The 21,106-nt window shown below is 39.3% G+C and overlaps 1 protein-coding gene across 3 annotated transcripts in view; it reads right to left on the minus strand.

The window, feature by feature from the left end:
• FER1L6 (fer-1 like family member 6) overlaps positions 1 to 21,106 on the minus strand; it is a 73,870-nt gene that overhangs the window by 12,202 nt on the left and 40,562 nt on the right. For all 3 annotated transcript variants that reach the window (XR_014943297.1, XM_015856288.3, XM_015856287.3), the window contains exons 17-33: positions 20,694 to 20,810; positions 19,616 to 19,768; positions 18,147 to 18,333; positions 17,262 to 17,386; positions 15,753 to 15,887; positions 15,022 to 15,171; positions 11,874 to 11,984; positions 10,838 to 10,999; positions 9,329 to 9,512; positions 8,934 to 9,115; positions 7,864 to 7,986; positions 7,719 to 7,758; positions 5,428 to 5,543; positions 4,402 to 4,533; positions 3,307 to 3,432; positions 2,228 to 2,355; positions 252 to 422 (exon numbers count right to left, since the gene is read on the minus strand). Coding sequence is in view for 2 of the 3 variants with exons in the window: in XM_015856288.3 (XP_015711774.2) it covers positions 252 to 422; positions 2,228 to 2,355; positions 3,307 to 3,432; positions 4,402 to 4,533; positions 5,428 to 5,543; positions 7,719 to 7,758; positions 7,864 to 7,986; positions 8,934 to 9,115; positions 9,329 to 9,512; positions 10,838 to 10,999; positions 11,874 to 11,984; positions 15,022 to 15,171; positions 15,753 to 15,887; positions 17,262 to 17,386; positions 18,147 to 18,333; positions 19,616 to 19,768; positions 20,694 to 20,810 (2,342 nt within the window). In the remaining variant the exon portion in view is untranslated. The remainder of the gene's footprint in view (positions 1 to 251; positions 423 to 2,227; positions 2,356 to 3,306; positions 3,433 to 4,401; positions 4,534 to 5,427; positions 5,544 to 7,718; positions 7,759 to 7,863; positions 7,987 to 8,933; positions 9,116 to 9,328; positions 9,513 to 10,837; positions 11,000 to 11,873; positions 11,985 to 15,021; positions 15,172 to 15,752; positions 15,888 to 17,261; positions 17,387 to 18,146; positions 18,334 to 19,615; positions 19,769 to 20,693; positions 20,811 to 21,106) is intronic.

A 21,106-nucleotide genomic window follows, 5' to 3' on the forward strand; every position in this document is an offset into this window, starting at 1 on the left:
CCTGTCCAATTTATCAAGCAGGTATGCTATACAGAAGCTGTTTATTGTCTAAAGCACTCAGTGAACAAACAGTGTTGTAGGTTGACAGATACCCAGAGCTACTGCTATGCTCTGTGGTGAAATTTAATTAAAATACCTCCTGTGACATGTGTCCTGGAGAAGTTTTAATTTTTGGTCACATCTGGAATTTCTCCTTCAAAACATTCATTCACCACATGCTGCTCTCTGTGGCTGTCTGAAGAGGTACTTACATTTCATATTGACTTTGCAACCCACAGGTAGCTCTATGCCTGCTGTAGAAACGATTTTCCAAATCAATTTTAGTTTCTCCAATCAAATCATCGGTTCCCACAAAGTCATGGTCATAGATCAGAACTGTAAGCAGGGAATCCTTGGGAAACGTAGCCTGGATTTCAAATGACCTATGGCAAAATTTGGGAAGAACATGAAGTCAAATCAGTTTTGGTACCTGAAAAAGTAACTTAATGAATATAATGTGAATAATGTGTGGGTAGTTTGCTCAGCTTGCAAATTTTCTCTTCTAGTATACAATTGTTTTTTTTGTTTGTTTGTTTTGCTTGTATTTTTTGTTTTAATGAAACGTCTGCATATACTGGAAGCATACAGTGCAAAATAGTTCTTTTCTTCTACTCACCCACCACTTCCTGTGCTGTTCTAAGACTGTTCTCGCCTATGGTAGACAGAACAATGACACATAGTGGAACTGTTGCAAAGATTTTTCCTTAATCTATCGTAGGTGAACACGTAGAAATTATGAGGCTAAAGAAATTGCATATGTGAGAGTTTCTATGCACTTTTCAGAATCTTCAGAAGGCTCTTAAAGAGCACATGAGTGTTTTTTATTTCAGATCTGCTGGATTAAATATGGAATACTGATATTGATTTGGGGGCAGCCATCAAAATGATCAGGTAAAAGCTTACAACAATTAAAAACAAGGAAAAAAAAATAAAAACGAGAAGTCTCTTTTTATTGAGTGCAAATTTTAGGGGTTAAGAACAATTGTCATGAGATGTTTTGGGAAGCTGGGAGTATACTTAAGAGGGGTTTGATAAATTGGTGGAAGACAGGATATCCTCATCAGCACATCACTGGTTCCAGATTCCTCTGAAAAAAAAACTGATTGCTGTCTCCTATAGGACAAATTTTCTCCTCCTTCTCAAAGTGATCAAAGTCTAATCTGTAGCAACAGCAGAGCAATTTTGGAAGGGAAGTTTAGGAAAGCTCTGGGGTTGCTGTGTGATTGGTGGTGCCATGCTGATCATAGCTGTTAACGATGGTGAAAGTTGATTACCATGACTGATACTACTGCTGTGGAACACTTGCTGGGCAGTCACTCCACTATTGCTTTTCATAGCAGCAGCAAGTATTGTTCAAGTGAATTAGCCAGTTCTTATCCAAACCAAATACAGCAGTGATTTCCCTTCTATCCATATGCATCTATAATCTTCATGGTTTAGCGCAATAAAGGCTCAGTTGCTACTTCTACTAAAGAAGGGCTTCAGTCACAAAAACTGAGATGGTGTACTATGGGGGGATCGCTCTTGTCTTCTTTCCCTTTTTATTTCAAGTCTCTGCTGTTGTAGACAGGACCCTAGTGCACCTAATGAGCTCTCAGTCCAATGGAGTACAGTTTCTCTGTCTGAATGTTCTTCTAGATCACCTCCATCCCAACTCAAAACATTTTAATTCACTTTAAAACAAGAAAGCTTACATTCTTTTAATAAAATGATGGCTATTGGAATTAACATTAAATAAGTATAACACCTTGATAATACCAATTTGTTGTTTTCTGAGAGTCTGAACCCCCATTCTGAAGACTGGGGCATGTTAAAACTTCTCCTTTAAAGATGACATTTATTTAGCATTCTGTTCAGTCTGAGATGGAAACACACTTTTCTGTGCATATTTATTTTCCACTAAACTTTGTATTAATTTGCTGAGACAAGATTATTTGTTGCTTCACTTCCTCTCGTGCATTTCAAGAAACCTTTCACAGATTGCATTTCATGATGAATTGATTGTTATGAAAATGAAATAATTTGTAATTATACAGGGTGACATAAATTTTCAACATTTTAATCAGTAGAATTATAAAACATCTGAACAGGCCAACATCAGCATACAACAAACACTTTGCAATGCTAACAGCAAGACAAGGGACAAAAAAGAAGTTTCCAATGAAAACGAAAAGAAGCCTTCACTGACCTTCCAAACACTGGGTTCAGCTGCTTGGGAATGTAGTTTTCTCGGTCTTTAATTTCTGTGTTGCCTAGTCTCAGAACAATATAGGGATCCGACTTGCCATCTGGATCAGCTGGGCTGAGGTTAAATGCCTGTTAGGAAGAAAGACTACATCATCAGGAAGCTTGTCTAAATGTATGGTCACAGTGCAACTCTGTGGGTTCCCTGCCTGGTTCCCACGTGCTCTGGGATTTAGGAGCCTTACTTGAATAATAAAAAAAATTGGCACTTAGCATTGCAAGTTGTTTGGAAAAGACAATTTGGATGAAAGGATTTCCAAAGATGGAGCAGATGGAACTATCATCCAACCACTGCTAAGACGGGTAAAGAAATGGGCAGGAGAGTCAGTGCTGAGGAAGAAGCTGGCTGCAATAGTGCAAGAAAGGTTTCCACAAAAGAATGGACGAGATCCTTGGGCAATGCAATACAAGTGCTCTTTATATCAAGGAAATATTGCAATCACTTCCTACTCTTAAGTTTTGTCATTGTCTTGTATGGCATTCTTTCTTTCCTTGCTCACCTGCAGTTCTTAAATACCAACTCCTTCTGTTTCATTTCTCACTCTGCACTCCCTTATTATCCAGTCCTCTATATTTTTACCTCTTTCTCTGTCCCATACTTCTTCCATAATATCTTTCACTCTGACTACACCCAACACACAGATACTACAAAATGTTCTTTTTCCACTCACTGAGAAGGCTGTACTTACATTTGTGTGATTTTGACACAACTCTACTGACTGAGACTTACCAAATTCGCATAATGTGCCTAGAAGAGGTTGTCCATTATGTTATTTTTACCCCTACCCATTTCAGCTGTAACAAGTAAAGTGATTCTTCTGTCTTGTGATTCATCATGATGAATGTGGAAAGTTTCCTGTTCTGAACACTCCTTTCTACAGCATGAAATGTCTGAAATATCGATAAAAAACTACCACATGGATGAGGACTTTCAGAAGCTTCAGTGCAAAACACTGGAGCTAAACCAAGTTGAAAAGCAGCATCCCAGTTATTTCTGGGTTAAAAGAGCAGTTATCTACTTACTGCCACAATATACACCCTGATAAGGACATTGACGGAGTGGTTTGGTGGTATCCCTTGCAGGATGTGGGGCTGCCCTCCTTCCAGCAAGCTGCCATCCTCAGGACTGGGGTATATGCAGAAAGAGCCCTGGTAATACAGGTAATGCACTGTCCTTATTTATCCTCAAAATAAGTGCAATGCAGAAAGAAACCTTCATGTGCAAGCAAAACATCATTCATGCATCACATACATGCACACAACATGTCTTGTGGAACCACTCCAAGGCAACACAGGATTCAGTGTGCTGAACATCATCTATTAGAACACTTTTCCTCAATAACATGGTGCACATCTTATCTAGATGACTGCAGGAAATACATGCATGCTCTGAGTTCTCTATTTTACTATTTAAAGACCTCCAGATGCTCTAAATCTGCTTTTCTTAACATTAATACTCTATATACAACATTTTGATCTTGCCTACATATTTGCAAAATGATAATTTCAGTGAGTTAGTTTCATAGAAGTGTGACTGGAACCCAGCTTGCCATATGTTTTTGAAGCCACGTTACAACTCCCATAGATCAATATTAACTTGTGCTGCTAAGTAGCTCACACAGCCTGAAAGCAACTGGTAAATCATCTGAATAGAAATTGGAATTGCTAACTAACAAAGGTATCAGTGAGTTTAATCAATCCCTCAAGTGATTACAAATACAAAGTGTTTGAAATGCTACTTATGTTATTCAGGCTTTGAACTGCATTTTCAGATTGCCTAATGGTGCTCTGGATCAGACTTCTCTATAAGGAGAAGTGACTGACAGTGTAGTAACGGAAGTTGCCTAAGTGGAATCCAAACAACATAATATGTCTCTTTTCCTCTTCTGTGATTTAAAACATTTTGTAATCCGTTGTTTCAAATCAATAGTGAACATGTGGTCCTGGATGTTACTTTCATCTATTGGAAGAGAAAAAATATGACTATGGATCCAATAGAAGAGATGATTCTATTTACAACAGACTGCAACTACTCCTTTCTTCCATTTCTGATACACCCAAAATATGTGTGAAAACATACGGTCTCTAAATTATTACACACTTAACACGAGAGCTCACCTTAAATTTTCCTATTATTCTGTCTTCAGAGTCAGCATGAACTTCGTCATTAGATTTTCCTCTTAAGAGCTGGAAAGTTTTCACCCAATCCTCAAAGTTATTAAATTCACTCTCCAAGTCTCCTTCATAAATCTTTGAAAATAGGAGAATGCTTATTTTTTTTGTGGTGCAGTGAATATATTTATAGCAACTTTTTTATTACCGGATGATTTAAAATCCATTTTGACTCAAACTATGGATTGCAATAACACCGCGGTTTTGCAAAACTCCTTGAGGGAAAAAAAGTTAATTCCCAACTTAAAACAGGAACAGCATTGTCCTCAATCAAAGTCTTTCCTAAGGACTGAAAACAGCACATTAATGCAATGGGTAGAAATGACTCTTGAAGAGCCATGATAAACGTTTAATAAGAACTGACGTAGGGGAAAAACAGTGTGGATGCACTGCCTATTCTCTGCAGTGTGCCTTTGATGTACTGATACTTTTTAACTGTTGTTAAGTATCACATGAAAGCAAAGTAGACAACAATGAAGTGCTGTGGGGACAGAGCTTTAAGACAGGTACCAAGATCAAATTGTTTAAAAAAACCCATTCTTTTCCTCCTATACTCTCTGTCTGTAGTTTATGAAGCATTATTCAGTGTGAAAGGGGTTAGCTTAACTATCTCCTAAAATATGGAAACAGCAGTTTCAAGTTTCCCTTTATTCAGCTAGAATATAATCCAACCTCTCCCAGCCTTTTCATATCTCCTCATCTCTTAGTGACTTATATCTTTTTATTTGAATTCCTTCTATCCTTACCCAACCAACACAAGCTGGATATTATCACCCCAGCAGGGAAGGTGCACTGGCAGTTGCAGTAATATTTTCTACATTCTTTTTAAAGTCATTCTTAATAGGTTGTAATACACTATTATTGTATGTGTTGTATGAATTTCAAAGTGTCTGAAATAAATTTGTTTAGCTAAATTCTGTCCCTGGGGTTAAGCTTCGGACAGACTGAATAACAGTTTTATTTCTTTCTCACCTGCAGCGTTGCTAAGTTTGGAGTCGTTTCTTGCTGTTTCTTTTTGAATGTCTTATCCTTCTTTTTGTTTGGCTCCTCTTCTACATTCAGCACAGTGTAGTCTGAAGTTTGCTTACCTGCAGAGATTTCATGACATCATATGGATTTCTGGTCAGTAATGTACATCAGGTTCTTCAGACAAGAACACAAAATACATTTTGAAGATTTCACTTCTCCATTCATCCTTCTACTATGAAGCACAAGGTCCCCTTTTTCCCCATGCTGTGGACAGAGAGGTGGCAGTTCATCCTGTCTGTGGCTGACTTTCTTCATGATTAGCTTGGTGGACAAAGAATGATGATGTCCCACACATCTCCTTCCCTGCTGGCCACCTCACAGAACACTGTTGCTATTTTTTCTCACTTCTTGCAGATCTTAACATCTTCCATATAACATTCAAAGCATATTTAAAACTGGAAGCTGCTATTTAGACTGACTAGTACTTCAAATATCAAAAGATCCAAGCCTTTCTCTGTTCAAAGGTATCCTAAAATAGAGTGTATCTCACCTTGGGAAAGCCCAGATGTAGGAAAAATGGGAAGAGGTATCTGCCTAACCATGAGCCAGACTCCAAACAATGAAAGTGGACTTACCAACAAAAAGAGGATGAGCCCCCCAAAATGGCACTGAGATCAGATCTTGGGCTGAAGTCTGGACTTTGAGTTCACTTCTCTTTCAAGGTGAAAATGGTTCATGTGTGTCTGATACCACTACTACTCAACATTTAGAACTACACATATATGTACATATTGCATCAGTGCCATCCTATGTGTATAATGCTTATTATCATAGATTAACAAGAACTACCAGAAGAGAATTTACAAGGTCTTGAATCATCAGACAAAAGACAACATGCAACAACTTCCTTGACAGCAGACAGGTGCTTATGAACTTATCAAGCAGAAGTATTGTAAGTGAAAACTATGTCTTTGTAGAATGTTTTCTATCTAAATATTCCCTCCCTGTGGACAAGGGAGTTCCACCTGGAAAGTGATCCCTTCCTCATCTCCTAGCAGCAGTGAAATACTGTCAGCTGCAATTTTGAGCACAATAACATCAGACATTCAGGCTGTGTCCTCAATTCACAGCAATTTCATCATCTTCTTTATAAAAAAAAAACAAATCACCTCAGTTACTGGCAAAGTGTAGTCAGCCATACCACGCAAAGTTGCTGGAGTTTAACTTTGAACAACAGCTCTGTGCAAACTGTGAGCATTTCTTTTCCTTCTCAGTCTGCTCAAGAAGTCACCTTTGTTAAAAATAATGACTAAGAGCTGTGCTTGACTATGGGGGAACCTGTCAAGCCATAGACTGTTGGGTTTGATATATTTGTATACATATATACACACAGATATGTACACATCTTGAGTACTGTGTTAAGTTTTGGGCCCCTCACTACAGGAAGGACTTTGAGGCCCTGAAGTGTGTTCAGAGAAGGGCAGCGAAGCTGTGAAAGGTCTGGAGCACAAATCTTCTGGGGAGCAGCTGAGGGAACTGGGATTGTTCACTCATAGAAAAGGAGGCTCAGGGGAGACTTTATTGCTGTCTGCAACTGCCTGGAAAGAGGTTTTGGTGCGGTGGGGGTCAGCCTCATCTTGCAGGTAACAGTGATAGGATGAGAGGGAATGGCCACAAGTTGAGCCAGCAGAGATTCAGGTTGGGCATTAGAAGAAACTTCTCAGAAAGAGTTGTTCCATCACTGGAAGGGGCTGCCCAGGGAGGTGGCGGAGTCACCATTCTTGGAAGTGTTCAAGAAATGTGTAGATGTAGTACTAAGGAACATGGTATAGTGGGGAAATATTGGTGGTAAGTGGACTGCTGTGCAAAATAATTTCCCCCTGAACATAATTAACAGCTAAAATTTAACAGCCATTAAAGTTACAAATACGATCATGGATTCTATCAGCATTATCTGTTCCTCTGTTATTGATCCTTAATTGGGTTCAAAATTGAGAGAAGCTCCTTTTCTGAACCTTACAAATGCAGTATAAGATTAGGATAATATTCATTTTCTATCATTATAATTTTGACATTAAGTCTTTGAGCATAATACTGGAATGACAGAAAACTCATGTTTAACCCAACACTACCTGTGAAGTTTCAACCTACTCACTATTTGATCATCTGTAGAGGAAAGAATCCCCTATACCAGCAGAATTCTGTTATCAGACATTAATGGTTAGCAGTAAAGCAACAGAGAAGAAAAGTTCTAGAAATACAAAATAATAGAAAAATGCAAATAATTTACTTACAGTCTTCAGCTTTCCCCTCACTGGGAAAAATTTCTTTCATCTTTTCAAGGAAGAAGAAAAGACAATGGACAAACTCCTCAGTATGAGCATAATATCAGGTTCATTTAGTTTTACGTTATGAGTTAGGGCTTACTGGGTGACTCACTTTTTGCATTTTGAGCATGGATGCATAGTATTTTGACCACCAGTCAATAACATTCTCAGCTGATTCATCTGCAATTGTTCTTTTTTTCCTCTTTGTTGACCGTCGCAAGGATTTTTTCCGATCCTGCCAAAGAATACACAATTAAACTCTAGAACAGATTCAAATAAATCCCCTTAGACACAACATTGAGAACAAACAGATGTATGTGGGAAAAAAACCTCTACCTCTAAGAGGTAGAGATACATAAAATACAGTATGAATTAGCGCCTCTGTCTTTTATTCCAAGACACTTCATGATGATCATTGTATTAATAAAGCAATCCCTATGTTACCTACTTATGATGCTAAAACATGGAATATTTGAGACACTGCTAAAGAATCAATCCATACAGCAGGTAAATTTACACAGTGATAAGTAGTAATATTTTAAGAGATATAAACATGCAGGTACATATGCTATGTTCCTAAATATTCTAATAACTCTTCATTGCCTTTTGAAGATCAGTTCAGCTGAATTCTTCATTAAAAACAAACAAGCCAAAAGCTAAAACCATGCAGCAAATCTTACTGTCCACACACTGTCAACAGCTTCATACTTCAATTGTACAGTGTTTTGAAAACAGACTTTCCTCTCCATTTTTATACAGCATCTAACACAGCGTGACTTTCATCCATCCATGCTTACACACCATGGACACAGAAACAGTTGTTCATATTAAAAATTTTCTAATTGACCAGAAGCAAAAATCCTACTATAACGGTACTGCTTGTCCATGGGATGAGCACAAAAGGGAAGAAAGATAGTATTCATTAATGGAATTAATTAACTTACATGGAGTCAAAGCAGCATTGCTAACCAGTTGTATTAAGGTCCGGTGAGAAGGGTGAGTGTTAGCATCAGAACCCAGAAACTGCAGCAAGTTGTTATATGGAAAATACCACTCTACAGCTACAACATCTAAGGATCTGGCTAATCCTGAGTTCAAACAAGAGATTACCATTTTATAAGGAAGGGCTGAAGTCTACAAGATTGCAGCAGACAGTTTGCTGGCAGCCACAGTGATGCTCACCTTCTGTTTTCTGTCTTTCTCTGGTTCAGAGATGGAGTGCTCCGGTTCAGCAGCAGGAGGTGTTGTGGGACCTGGTTCTACCTCTATCACTGTACATTTACCCTGCTGCACCTCAGCGTAGATGTGATCAGCTAAACAAGGTTCCTGGGATAAGTCAGGAGGCTGAGATGACTCAGGTGAAGCTGAAATTAAAACTCTGTAACTTAGGTAACATTCTGCTAGAAATGCTGTTAGCACATATGATGATGAACAAATCATTAAGGGTTTGACTCTATGCTTAACTCAATAAAACAAACCTAAGCATGTACCTCGTGTGAAGCCTCTAAGCAGCTGCCTCACTGTTTTCACAAAACACTGCTTAGTCTTTCTATTTAGGATATGGCTTGTCCATTTACCTTTCTCTGTTTCTGCACTGTCAGGTCTGTTCGGTGTGGCCTGAAGATCTAACTGTGGCTTAAATAGGAATTGCTTAAGGCAATTGATGGTGTGTGTTCCAACAAGAGTACTCCTCCCAAAAGCTCTCCAGTCGACTACGCAGATGCTTAGTGGTGGATGCAAGAGTTCATTTTCTGGCAGTTCCTAGTGGAGAAGAACAGACAGCAGTATGAGACATGCTCAAGAATATAGCTCACTTGTCATGTATTTGTCATGCACCTCAATGAGGTTGTCGCTTTTCCCTCCCTTCTCCTCTACATCTATTTACACACTCAAAGACAAAATGCATAAAGCACAAGCAACATAGTTCTGGCTACAAGTTTCTGCAAGGTCTGATGCAAAGTTCCAGAGATGATGTCCCTGGAGGTGTTCAAGAAAAGGGTAGATGCAGGACTGAGGGACATGGCTTAGTGGGCATGATGGTGCTGGGCTGATGATTGGACTAGATGATCTTAGTGTTTTTTTCCCAATCTTAATGATTCTATGATTCTATGAAATCCTTGTCCTTATGAATACAGAGCAAACCATATGAACTTTCTTACGTAGCTCAGTTGCATGCTGTTATAATCAAGCATACCTTGTTAGGATAAACTAGGAGAATCAGGAATGTTCAAAGGGAATGAACATAGTACTGGATTGTGAGTCTTAATGCCACCACTGCTCTGCCCAAGGCTTTTAAACCTACTTGTCTTAGTCTGCCCAATTATGAGATGGAAACACCCAGTGGCTGCATGTTTTACAGAATGAGTTACAAAAGGGAAAACAGCTCTTCGGGACGTGTGATGTACAATTGAAGGTAATAACACTGCAGTAGTTGTACTTCAATATCCAAGTTAATGTTTTGATATTCTTCTGACATAAATAAACTTTCACCTTTGTTTATGCTGCCAAGTAGAGCAAATTGGACACATGTTAACCTTTGCTTAGTGAAACTACTAGCTCTTATAATGCAGGAAATAGGCAATAATTAAATCACCAGTACATAAAAACAAAGGTTATAATGTGAAAAGGTCCAGAGTTCATGAGAAATGACCAGTCCTCTGAATAGCCCACTAACACTCTGGGGCAATTAAATGAATTGAAAGAAATTAAATATAAAATAAAAAAACAATCAAACAAAAACAACCAGAGCTGTACCCTGAAAAATGGGAGATAAGGAGGAAGAAAGCACAAAAAGCAGCCCTGTTAACTGGTAACAAAATCCAATCTATCAGTAAAAACCTGGTTGCAAAGTACTTCTTTGCCTACTTAAGACATAACAAATAATATCTCTTTCTTTTATCACACATTTGCAGCAGAAATATTTTAAATAAAACATCTTCAAGTTATTGCCTTTTTCCATGAGAACTGACATGCCTTTGTATTTACACAGGAGACAGAGGAAATAATTTGACAGGAAAAGAGGGAAATCAGTAATTAACGCCTTAACACAGAAAGTGGATAGTCCAGAAGCAGCATCCTGTACGCACCACTTCAAACCAGTCTGCAAGGACACTGAAATTGGGATTTTTCTTGTAGCTTTGGATGACAGAGGATTTCACTCCTCTCCCGGCACACTCAATGAAAACCTGGGGGCGATCGACGGAGAGAAGCTGGACTTTCTTCAGTTCTCGAACACCCCAGAACAGGACCTGTGGTGGGCAGAGGGGTTATCAGTCTGAACAGCAGTCCTGGTTTGTTTGAGGACTCTGAGCTCTTGGAGAAGAAAAAATTCTAATTATGAACTGAGGTAGTTAACAGAGGTTTGCCAGCTGAGCTGGCCATTGTGTCTGCAGTACATGGCATGAAATTTCCAAGAAGCTTCTTTCAAAGAACTATGTTCCTGATCTGGAAGACTGGGTCTGTGAATGAGGGGCCTGCAGGAAAAGTGGGACTATACAGGGCACGCAGGAGGAACCTGAAAGATAGGGCTGAGCAATGAGGGATAGTTTCATTGTAGTTGACAAGGGAGGCCACTGAAAAGATTATTGGGACCAAAAAGGACCACAAGGGACTTTGCAGACAGATTGAACACCAGCAGGATTGGAGATATGTGTAAGTCTCACTGGGCCCATTAAAGCTATTTCAATGACAGAGGCTGAGGACCAGTGAGATCCTACTCTACTGGCAGTGGTTCCCAGTTGAAATGCAGTGTCTTTGTGGCCATTTCTACTACTGTATGATATAGATCACAAGATCGTGGCAAAAATAGTTACCTTCATCTGGTGTTGTCATTTCCTTGCTAGATACCCTTCACAATTCATATTCTACTAAATGCATGGTTCAGTCACAAGACTGTTCTGGTGGCAAACTATCCAGATCTGGATGTAATTTCCCTGATTTTAAGCTGCAGCCATTTATGAGCAATCAAAAGACAATACTTGGTTGAAATGTGGGACCCAAAGTTATGTCATTCCTACAGATTAGAATTTTAAATTCATAATCACAGGTTATTAAAACTTTACAGTTCAGTAACAGGATAAAAGAAGCTGAGATTTGTAAATGGATATATTCTAAGTGACTCACCTCTACTCTGTACTTGCTTAAAACAGGTCTAATGTTGGCTGGAACTGGGTAGATCTGGTTAACATCTGGTGGATCCACAGGGGGAAGTCTATCTGGATCAGAGTCAGGAATCTGAAAAATTCAGCAGTCATTTATTATGCCAGTTCTTGGAAGAATAAAAACAGTAACAGACGTATCTGTTATTAGTATGTCGAACAAATCAATCTGATGCAGTTTTGCACAACACATTGCAAAGCGGACAGGTTGTGATGAAAAAGCAGTGTGACTTGGATTGCTATCTGTCCTGCTGTGATGCTAAAACACTTGACAGGGAGTGTATTCAGTAGATTGGGGTTATGCACCTTGCTGGAAATAATAGTCTCTGCTGTCATAGCAGGATGTAGTCTGCCCTAAAGACATGCATCTATCAAAGCATGGTAATTCTATTTGTTAAAATGAAAATTACGGTAATTCAATTTAATATATATATATATATATTTGCATTAAACTGCCTAGAAGACTTTCACAGGAAAAGTATACATCTAATTCTAGCTAAAAAAGGCTGGTGAACACACAGTACACATGAGCTAAGCTGTACATACATTTGCCAGCCAGAGATAATGCTAATGCTCTTCAGCCACATTACACTCAAGTGTAATATAACTGCACCACAGTATGCTGTCAGCTTTTTAGAACTTGCAAACTACATATGGCTTCTGAGATAAACACACTCTCTGCAGAGCTTCATCACTCCCAGGCTAACTTGTCACTGGTGAAAGGTGAAGCATCTGAGAAATAGTTCTCAAAGGCCCCGTAAATTTGAAGTCTTCTGCTTGTTTTAACTAGGCCATCTGCCTGTACAGCTACATACTGTTGTGTGAGAGTTTAATTTGCCTAAGGGAGAAAGTATTTGTTCCCTAGAACCTAGTAGGTGAAGGAGGTGATGGGCAGAAAGCATGTCTTGTAGTATAAGAACAGGCTGCCCAGTGAGCACTAGAACAGGTTGTCCAGTGAGGTTGTGGATGCCCCTCCCTGGAAGCATTCAAGGCCAGGCTGGATGGGGCTTTGAGCAACCTGGCCTAGAGGGAGGTGTTTCTGCCTGTAGCAGGGGATTGGAACTAGATGATCTTTGAGATAGTTTTCAACCCAGAAAATTCTATGATTCTATGATTCTGTTCCACCTGCAGCACAATAACATAACAGCAGTAATTCACATGAACATGCTTATGGCTATGGCTATGGATTCTTACTCTTAACTGTAAGAATCTGAAGCAAATCACTGAGTAGATTTAATGCAGCTTAAGAATCTAGGCCTTGTTAATTTTCATTAAACTAGAAAATGCTTAGCTATTTGTGAAGCTATGAGAAAGGACTAACTTCCAAAGATGCAATTTAGGATTGGAAGACTAGAGACATCAGAGAATCAGAAAATCAGAGAATGGCTTGGGTTGGAAGGGGCCTCGAAGATCATTTAGTTCCAACCCCCTTGCTGCAGACAGTGTTGCCAGCCAGTAGATCAAGAACCAGATCAGAGATCTCACTTTTAAGAGCAAAATTTCCTCATAAGGAGTTTTATTAAATTCATTAAACCATACCATGCATCTGAGAACTGCAAAACCTGCCTACATCATGACATTTGATGAAGTAAGATCAGCATCACACTAAGAAACCTTGGATCTTCTTTTATTCTGATGAAATATTGGAGTTAAATGAACAACTCTCCACTGTCTTGCAAGGTTTTGAAGTTTTCCGAGATCTAACAACTCTAGTAGAGTTTGGAGCACTTCTGTATTACGTAGTGAAAATCCATTAACTTCAGGGGAATTCAGTTAGTAGAACTCAGAGAGAACTTTGCTTTATGGCTAATATTTTTTAAATGACAAGATGTTACATCACAAGAACCAAGTTAGCCTTCTAGCGTAACAACTTTCATTTTGAGTGTTCACTATCCATGCTCCACTCTTTCAACTGAATCACAGTACCACAGATCAGTTATGGAGTGTGACATGTCACGAGAAAGATTCTGGGCTTGGAAGATGAGAATGAATTGGTGATTAGAGATATTCATTTCCATCCTCAGACAGAGCATGATCAGATACTGCAAGGAGCCACTGGCACAACAGCTCTGGAAGTGCTTTGAAACCTGGCAGATGTTTATATGTACTCTTTCCTGAAAATTTCTTTAATTGCTGATACCTGCCATGTGAGATGCTTGAGAAAGCTGGCACAGTAAAGAATAATATCAGGACTACAATGTCTTCGCTTACAATTCTTCTCTGCTCTCTGGAGATGTCCTGAGGTACATGTGGATATAAGCCCTGTGCAGCACTGCTTTTCATGTCCCAAAAGATAGGGAAAAAAAATACAGCGCTCTCTTTGTTCACAAATAAATGGATTTCAATAAAAAGAGGGAAAATTATTGCTAAGGTACTAGACTACCTCTAGGTACCCATCATAATGAGGATATGGTCTCGGTGGTATCATATCACAGGCTTTCATCAAGAACATAATTAGCCCATCATGCTTAACAGCCTGTTTTATCCTGGGAATATCTGTAAAACTGTCATGGAGTTTCACATCTTTCTCATTTCTGATTTGAGATTAAACTGTCATAGGTTCATAGCAGAAAGTCTGATGTAAGTGGTGGCTTTGCAAATACCCTAGGGCCTGAAATCCCAGGCATGTTATACCACACTTATGCATTTGCTGGGCCAGCCTCAGAGCTATGTGAATTTACTGGGAAAACAGTGTAACATTTCTCCCACTATCTACAGGTATCAGGAAACTCAGTTTCCCTTATCCAATTATTGTTATTCACCACTCTCTTTGAGAGAGAGCAATACTGAGAGTGTTTTCAAGCTGTTAAGTCAGTGCCACACACTTCTCCAGAGAGCAGGTCATTGAAGAGATGGTGATGATTTAATATTTGTTTCTCAAGCTAGAGTTCAATTTAGGGCAGGGAAACTAGGGGGCAAATGATGCTTAGAGCACATGAGGAGCTGGCCATTGTGTATACATGGACAGTGTCCCCTGTTTCCCAGCATGACAGAGGGAGTGATAAGGACTGCGTATGGACTGAGATGTGCAAAAACGGAATGACCCTTCTCCAGATGCTGTATCCACTAATTCTCATGGCGTAAAATCCACTGGTCCAGGAAGTCTAGTTTACCTCTAAGAGCTCAAATGCAGCAAGAATGTCTCCTCCAGAAAGATTCCCACAGAACACTGGGTGGTAAGAGAGCTTAGGTGGTTCATACTTGTGGTCAGCAAGTCTCACCACTGGGGCAGCCACCGTAGACCCAATATATTCTGCTTTACCCTAGAAAAAGGAAACACGGGTGTCAAAGGTACATGAAACAAAGATGATGTAAACACTAATGTTTGTTAAAAACAAAACAAAACAAAACAAAACAAAACAAAACACTTCTCTTGAAGCAAACAGCAATGAAAAAGTCAAGGCAGCTATGACAACAAGAGTATGAGTGGTGCTGAGTTGCCAATAGCCCTTCAGGGCATCAAAGGTTTCTCAGCTACATTTAACCAGTGAGACGGTGACAGAGTTTGCACGGCCAGAGATAAATTCACATTTCAGATGTGTATTTACAGATGTGTGCAAAGACATTAGGTAAGATTTTTTTAATTGTTCTAAGCCAGTTTTTGGGAGTAGAATTGACTTGGGAAAAACAAAGCCATGGCTTTGCGAGGACATAAAATGAGTGTCAGGGCTGTTTTCAGACGTTAAACTGCCAACTATTGTAGAACTGAGTTCCATTCATCAAGGCTAACCATGTTACTTGACAATTTGCCTTTTAATGCCACTACAGTGCCACAACCTTGCCTTTATACTGACAGAAAGATGGAAAAGTCTGGGTTTCTTCCTAAGAAGGAGTTCAAGTTTACCACTGCATCGTCATCATACAGCTCAATGACGATCTCTGGAGGGAACTGAGCGATTTCCTCCCCATCCCCATGAAGCACAATGCCATTGAAGAGCAGCATCTGGTTCCAAGTAGGGGACAATGTCTGAGAAATGATCTAATGAAAGAGAAGAACTGTTCAGTGACCTATACATTACTTGACTGGGAATGCACAATCAAAACTGAGACCAGCTTTCACTTCTGCAGGGTACACCTTTTCCAATCTTGTTTTGCTTCAATGTAATAACGTCACACTTTAATCACACATAATAATAATTTTTAATCTGTAGTAATTTGACTTACAGGGATGCTTTTAGTATTTCATCACTTGAAATGTTTTAACTGGCTTGGTGGGAAATGCATTTAAAGAAGGCAATATTTAGAGAGGAAAATATATACCAACCACAGAGCTATTCATATCCTGCTATCACTCTTTCAGATGGAAATCAGGCTCTTGACTTCAGTTTATTGACCCTTGGCTGAAAGTGTTCTAAATACATGTAAGTTAATTTATCAGCTACAATATTTTATTCAAGCAGTGAATAAATAACGATTCTGTGCCTATAAACTACTGCTTCCCTTGGCCAACTTCTACTTTCCTGAACCTGGTGCATATAAACACTAACCTCACTGGCTTCACTCATCAGCTTCTATTTGAAGTTAGAATCACATTACAGGAAAAAATCAATTCATATCCTTGAGGCAAGAGGAGCACAAACAGGTTCTTAAAGCACAGAAAGCTTTTTGCTTCCCTCTCCCTTAAGCATACGCTACAGCACTTTCTTCCTAAGAGAAGGTGTCAGAGAACTTTAGAAGGTCAGTCATTGGGATTCAGAAAATGAGCACTGGTTATCTTCTAAGTCAGGGTCTTCTCATTTGGCACAGTCATCAAACTCAAAAGGCCACAGAGAAAACAGATGCCCTTTTATACTTGTGCAACTCTGCTGGCATTCTGGTGATGCTTCTTCAGATGCCCATGGGCAATCATTTGTGCCCCAAAATGCCTGAGGAATAAGTGGGACCATTACCTATGGGCATATCTGTGCAGTATTTAAGCCACACATGGCTACAGAAGTCATACAATGGTCTTCTTCACTCTCTGATTAATTGTTACACTAAGTCTATAAGGAAAGATAATTTTTCATACTCATACTGAGCAATGACAAAGGTTCACAACGAAAATATATAGAAAAAGAGGTTTGCTTGCTGCAAAGGTAGCTCCAGAGAACCTGACGTCTGAAGGAGCTAAAATGAACAAGTATTACTGCACCTCACGTTTGAGCAGTGAGTACACCCATGCTTTTACTTTACTTAAAGTGAACTCTCAGGAGTTGCCTTTTGGCAGACATCTCCTTTAATGGCAGACATCTAACTCTTCTTGCCAGGCATCTTTTTGCAAAACCAAGATTTTTCCATTTTGTGGCTTAACTGAACAAAATATAACCATCCAACTAAAGAGTTTCCATTGACTACAAAGGACTTTGCAACTCACCCTTGTGCTCTGGCAGTGTGACGTGAAAGTAACTTTTGCAAAAGGATCAGAAAGTCCGGTGCTGTCAGCTGCAATGAGCCCCCTTGCCTGATACATGTGGGCTCTCATCTGGAAGAGGTGTACAGCTGCATAATTGCAAAGAAAACAGCAACATCAGCCTCATGGAAATGAAGCAGCACATAGGCAAGAGGGGAAGATCCACTACTTGCCATGCAACTATTTCAGCCAGCACCATCAGAAATGCTGTCCATGTAGAAGTGGGTGGGAAAAGGCACATCCTTCTGAAAAGGATCCTTGTCTACAGCTCCCTGAAAGGAGGTTGCAGCAAGCTGGGGATCTGTCTTTTCTCCTGTGTAACAGTGGTTGGATGAGAGGTAATGGTTTCATTTTGCCTCAGGGGAGGTTCAGGCTGGACATTTGGAAGAAAATTATTCTCAGAAAAAGGGGTGAGACATTGAAACAGGCTGCCCAGGGAGGTGGTGGAGTCATCATCCCTGGAGGTATGCAGGAAATGTGTAGATATGGCACTGAGGGACGTGGTTCAGTGGGCATGGTAGGGATGGACTAGATGATCTTAATGTCTTTTCCAACTTTTATGATTCTATGCACTAAGGGATGCTTCCTCATTGCAAGGAGACACACTGATGGCACAGGGAACAGAAAGTGTTAGGATACGGGTCCTTTCCCTTATACTAGTGAATTGAAAGTGGTAGAACCGAGGAGGTAGCAATGAACCAAGCCTTTTTTTTTTTAACCAAAATTTGTTGAGCTGTGATTAACTCAAAACAGAGATCTTCCAGCCCTCTGAATTAGAGCTTTTGGGGACCACCTGTTTCTTTACAAGACCTCTTCCATTACTATTATGGACAATAAACAGTGTCTCACTTTTATACCGCAGACAGGCAGGTGAGGGCACCATGCTGTGACCTGAGCTGGCAGTGGATGGTATTTCAGTCTCATACCCTACAGGTAAATTATCCATGATGTGATGGGAGTAGCTGGCTGATCCAAGCCATAGGTAGATGTCCACCTTTGCTTGCACTGTCCAGCCCAATGGGCGCTTGCCAGGTATCTTAAAAATAAAAATAAAAATAAAGAATTAAAAACTGTCATTTCTTCACTGTGATGGCCCCAAGACCCATTTAGCACAAGTAATTTCCGTATTTCTTAGGGAAGAAAGAAGTAGTTAGCTGAAACTGTAAATGATGTACTGGATACCATCGTGTTTGTGCAGACTAGCTGTAACCATACTAGTGCTAGCTGATAACTGATGTTTCCCAAATTTCAACCCACTTCACATTTCATGTAGTTTTTCTGGCCTCCAGTAGATACTCCCATGTCCTAAAAATATTATCTCATTGGGCAGATCAGAAAATATATTCCAGCATAAAACATACTAGTCTTGACAAGCAGTGAATATTTCCTTACCTCACCACCCACTACATCTAGCTCTGCTTGGCTCAGTGTTTATTATTATCTGTTCCTAAGGTCATTCTTGATACTGTAGGGGCTGCAGCATGAAATATAGTGCTTTATGCTTTGTTTGCTTGTCTATGCAGGCAAATAGTATCGTGTTTAACAAATTCCTACCAGGAGCTTAGATATTTCTATCCAGCTACTCTTTTGCAAAGCTTTATAGGTGTGTTCCCAGCTGCTCCAGGTGAAAAAAAAAAAAGCCACAAACCCACACGTAAAAAATAACTTTATGGCATTCCTATTGCCTTGTGTGTTCAGAGTTCTCCTTCTGGCTATAGTAGTAATTCTACTGTATAATATTCCTCTGCTGGACATTATTAGGCACACAGCTCTTGTAGCTGTATAATATCCACTGAGACTCCCCTTCAAGATGAGTAATTCTAGAATAATTTTATATATATATAGCACTTATATATATATAGCACACATACATATATAGCACAAATATAGGCATATTTTAAATAGCAAGCATAAACAACTGCTCTTTTAGCTCAGAATAGCTAGGTTCCTTTGCTACTAAGTTGCATGTTTGCTGAGCTCTTACCATTCTCTTCCTAACTTCCATGTGCTGCATTTTGACATCTTTGCTATCCAAGAGGTATCTATTTATGCATATAGCTACAGATAAACAGTGATATAAACTTGGTCTGACAAGTAGTAAGAATGAGTTACTCTGACACCAGAAGCTTGGAAATAATGCAGTGCTTAAAGAAGGACAAGTATAAACATAAGTAAATATTAATAGATGACATATATAAACATGTATACATTTTTAGTGTATTACAAAGATAAACAAGTAAAATACAGTCCCTGGGTGAAGCCAGAATACCAAGGTCTCTTCAGACATTAGCTTTGATCAAAGAATACCACAGACTTACTTTCAGGAAATGGGTTTTAATCTTCCCACAGTCCTTTCCTCTCTGATCTTTCTCAGGGGAATAAAGTATGGAATTTGCAGGGATTCTTGCGTATGCAACTCTCTTGTTGTTGCTGAGCATCCAGATGAACACATCAGGCACTGTATTCTGTGGCTGTTACATAACAAAGAATAGTGAACTAAAATGGACTTCTTTCTGTGAGCTATCACCATTATTTTTTGTTAAAATACTCTACCAAGTGCAGATCCCCCATGTCTCTTGTGTATTCCCTGAATAAAAGAGGCTGTCACTTCACGCTTTGCAAGCCGTATTTTCACTCATAAACAGACATAAAAATAGAGAGCTTTGCAGGGTGCCTAAGGAGCACCCACCCTGCAGATCATTCCAGAGGAAACTAAAACTTTAGGAAGCCACTGACCCATAAACTGTTTAAGCTGAAAGTAACTCCCATGGAAATGTCATCAACTGCATCTTAAAAGACAAAAAAAGAGGCCCAAGGCCAAACACAAACACTGTTAGGGTAATATGGTATGTTGGTGGTTGAACTTGATAATCTTTTAAGTCTTTTCCAACCTGAGAAATTCTATGATTCCACGAGTTCTGGAATATCAAGAGTCCTGTTTGTCTTACTAGCACAGATAGTGCAGAAAGAGAATACTCGGCTGGCTGGATTTGGGCTGACTAAATACAGCTGTTCTTCTATTATTCTAAGGCTTATTAGTATGTCTAAGCAGTGCCTGCACAGTCAAGTATAATGTGGAGACCACCGAGTCCAAATCACTATAACATACAGGTGGAGACATGAACTTGGATCAGAAAGCAGGCTGTCTCCAAACCACCTAGAAAGGGCACAAAGGGGATGGCCATTTTTTAAAACAAACCAATATGTGTACCACATCTTCTCAATATAACTTAACTTAGTGATTTCTACTCCAGCTTATTAACAGCTCCATGAACTGCAAAACAAGATTAAGATCAATCATCCAACGAAGGACTCTTTGGTCAGATGAAGATTTGTTATGAATATTGGATTATGAAAATTAACTTCTAAATTTATCTCAGTTTCTATATGGATTACCTCATCAACCAAGAATCGGATTTTATCTATAAAGATCTGAGTTGCACGTATCATTTCATCCAGTGACATTTTTTTCTGTTGCTGAACAATTCCTTTGGCATCACTGGACATTGCTTCCTGCAACCAGGAACAACAACGTGTATTTTTATTCAATATAAATTATTTTGAACTGAACACAGAAGACAAAAACAGTCTTAGATGCAAGTTAAAAAGAAAAGAGAAACACAAAGCTTATTTCATGTATCTACTTTGCCAAAAGATGGCCCTAAGTACACCTTCATAGACAGTAGGCATAATCTTAAAAAACACATAGGTGATTCTTGTGCCCTGCTTAGCTTAATCCAGATGTTCATTTTGCTAATGTTCCTCTAGCACCTGAGGGAGGGTAAGTGTAAAGGGAAATTTTAAATGTA

Source organism: Coturnix japonica, chromosome 2 (assembly GCF_054131305.1).
Source record: "Coturnix japonica strain WE chromosome 2, WE-NBRP24, whole genome shotgun sequence".
NCBI classification, from domain to species: Eukaryota; Metazoa; Chordata; class Aves; order Galliformes; family Phasianidae; genus Coturnix; species Coturnix japonica.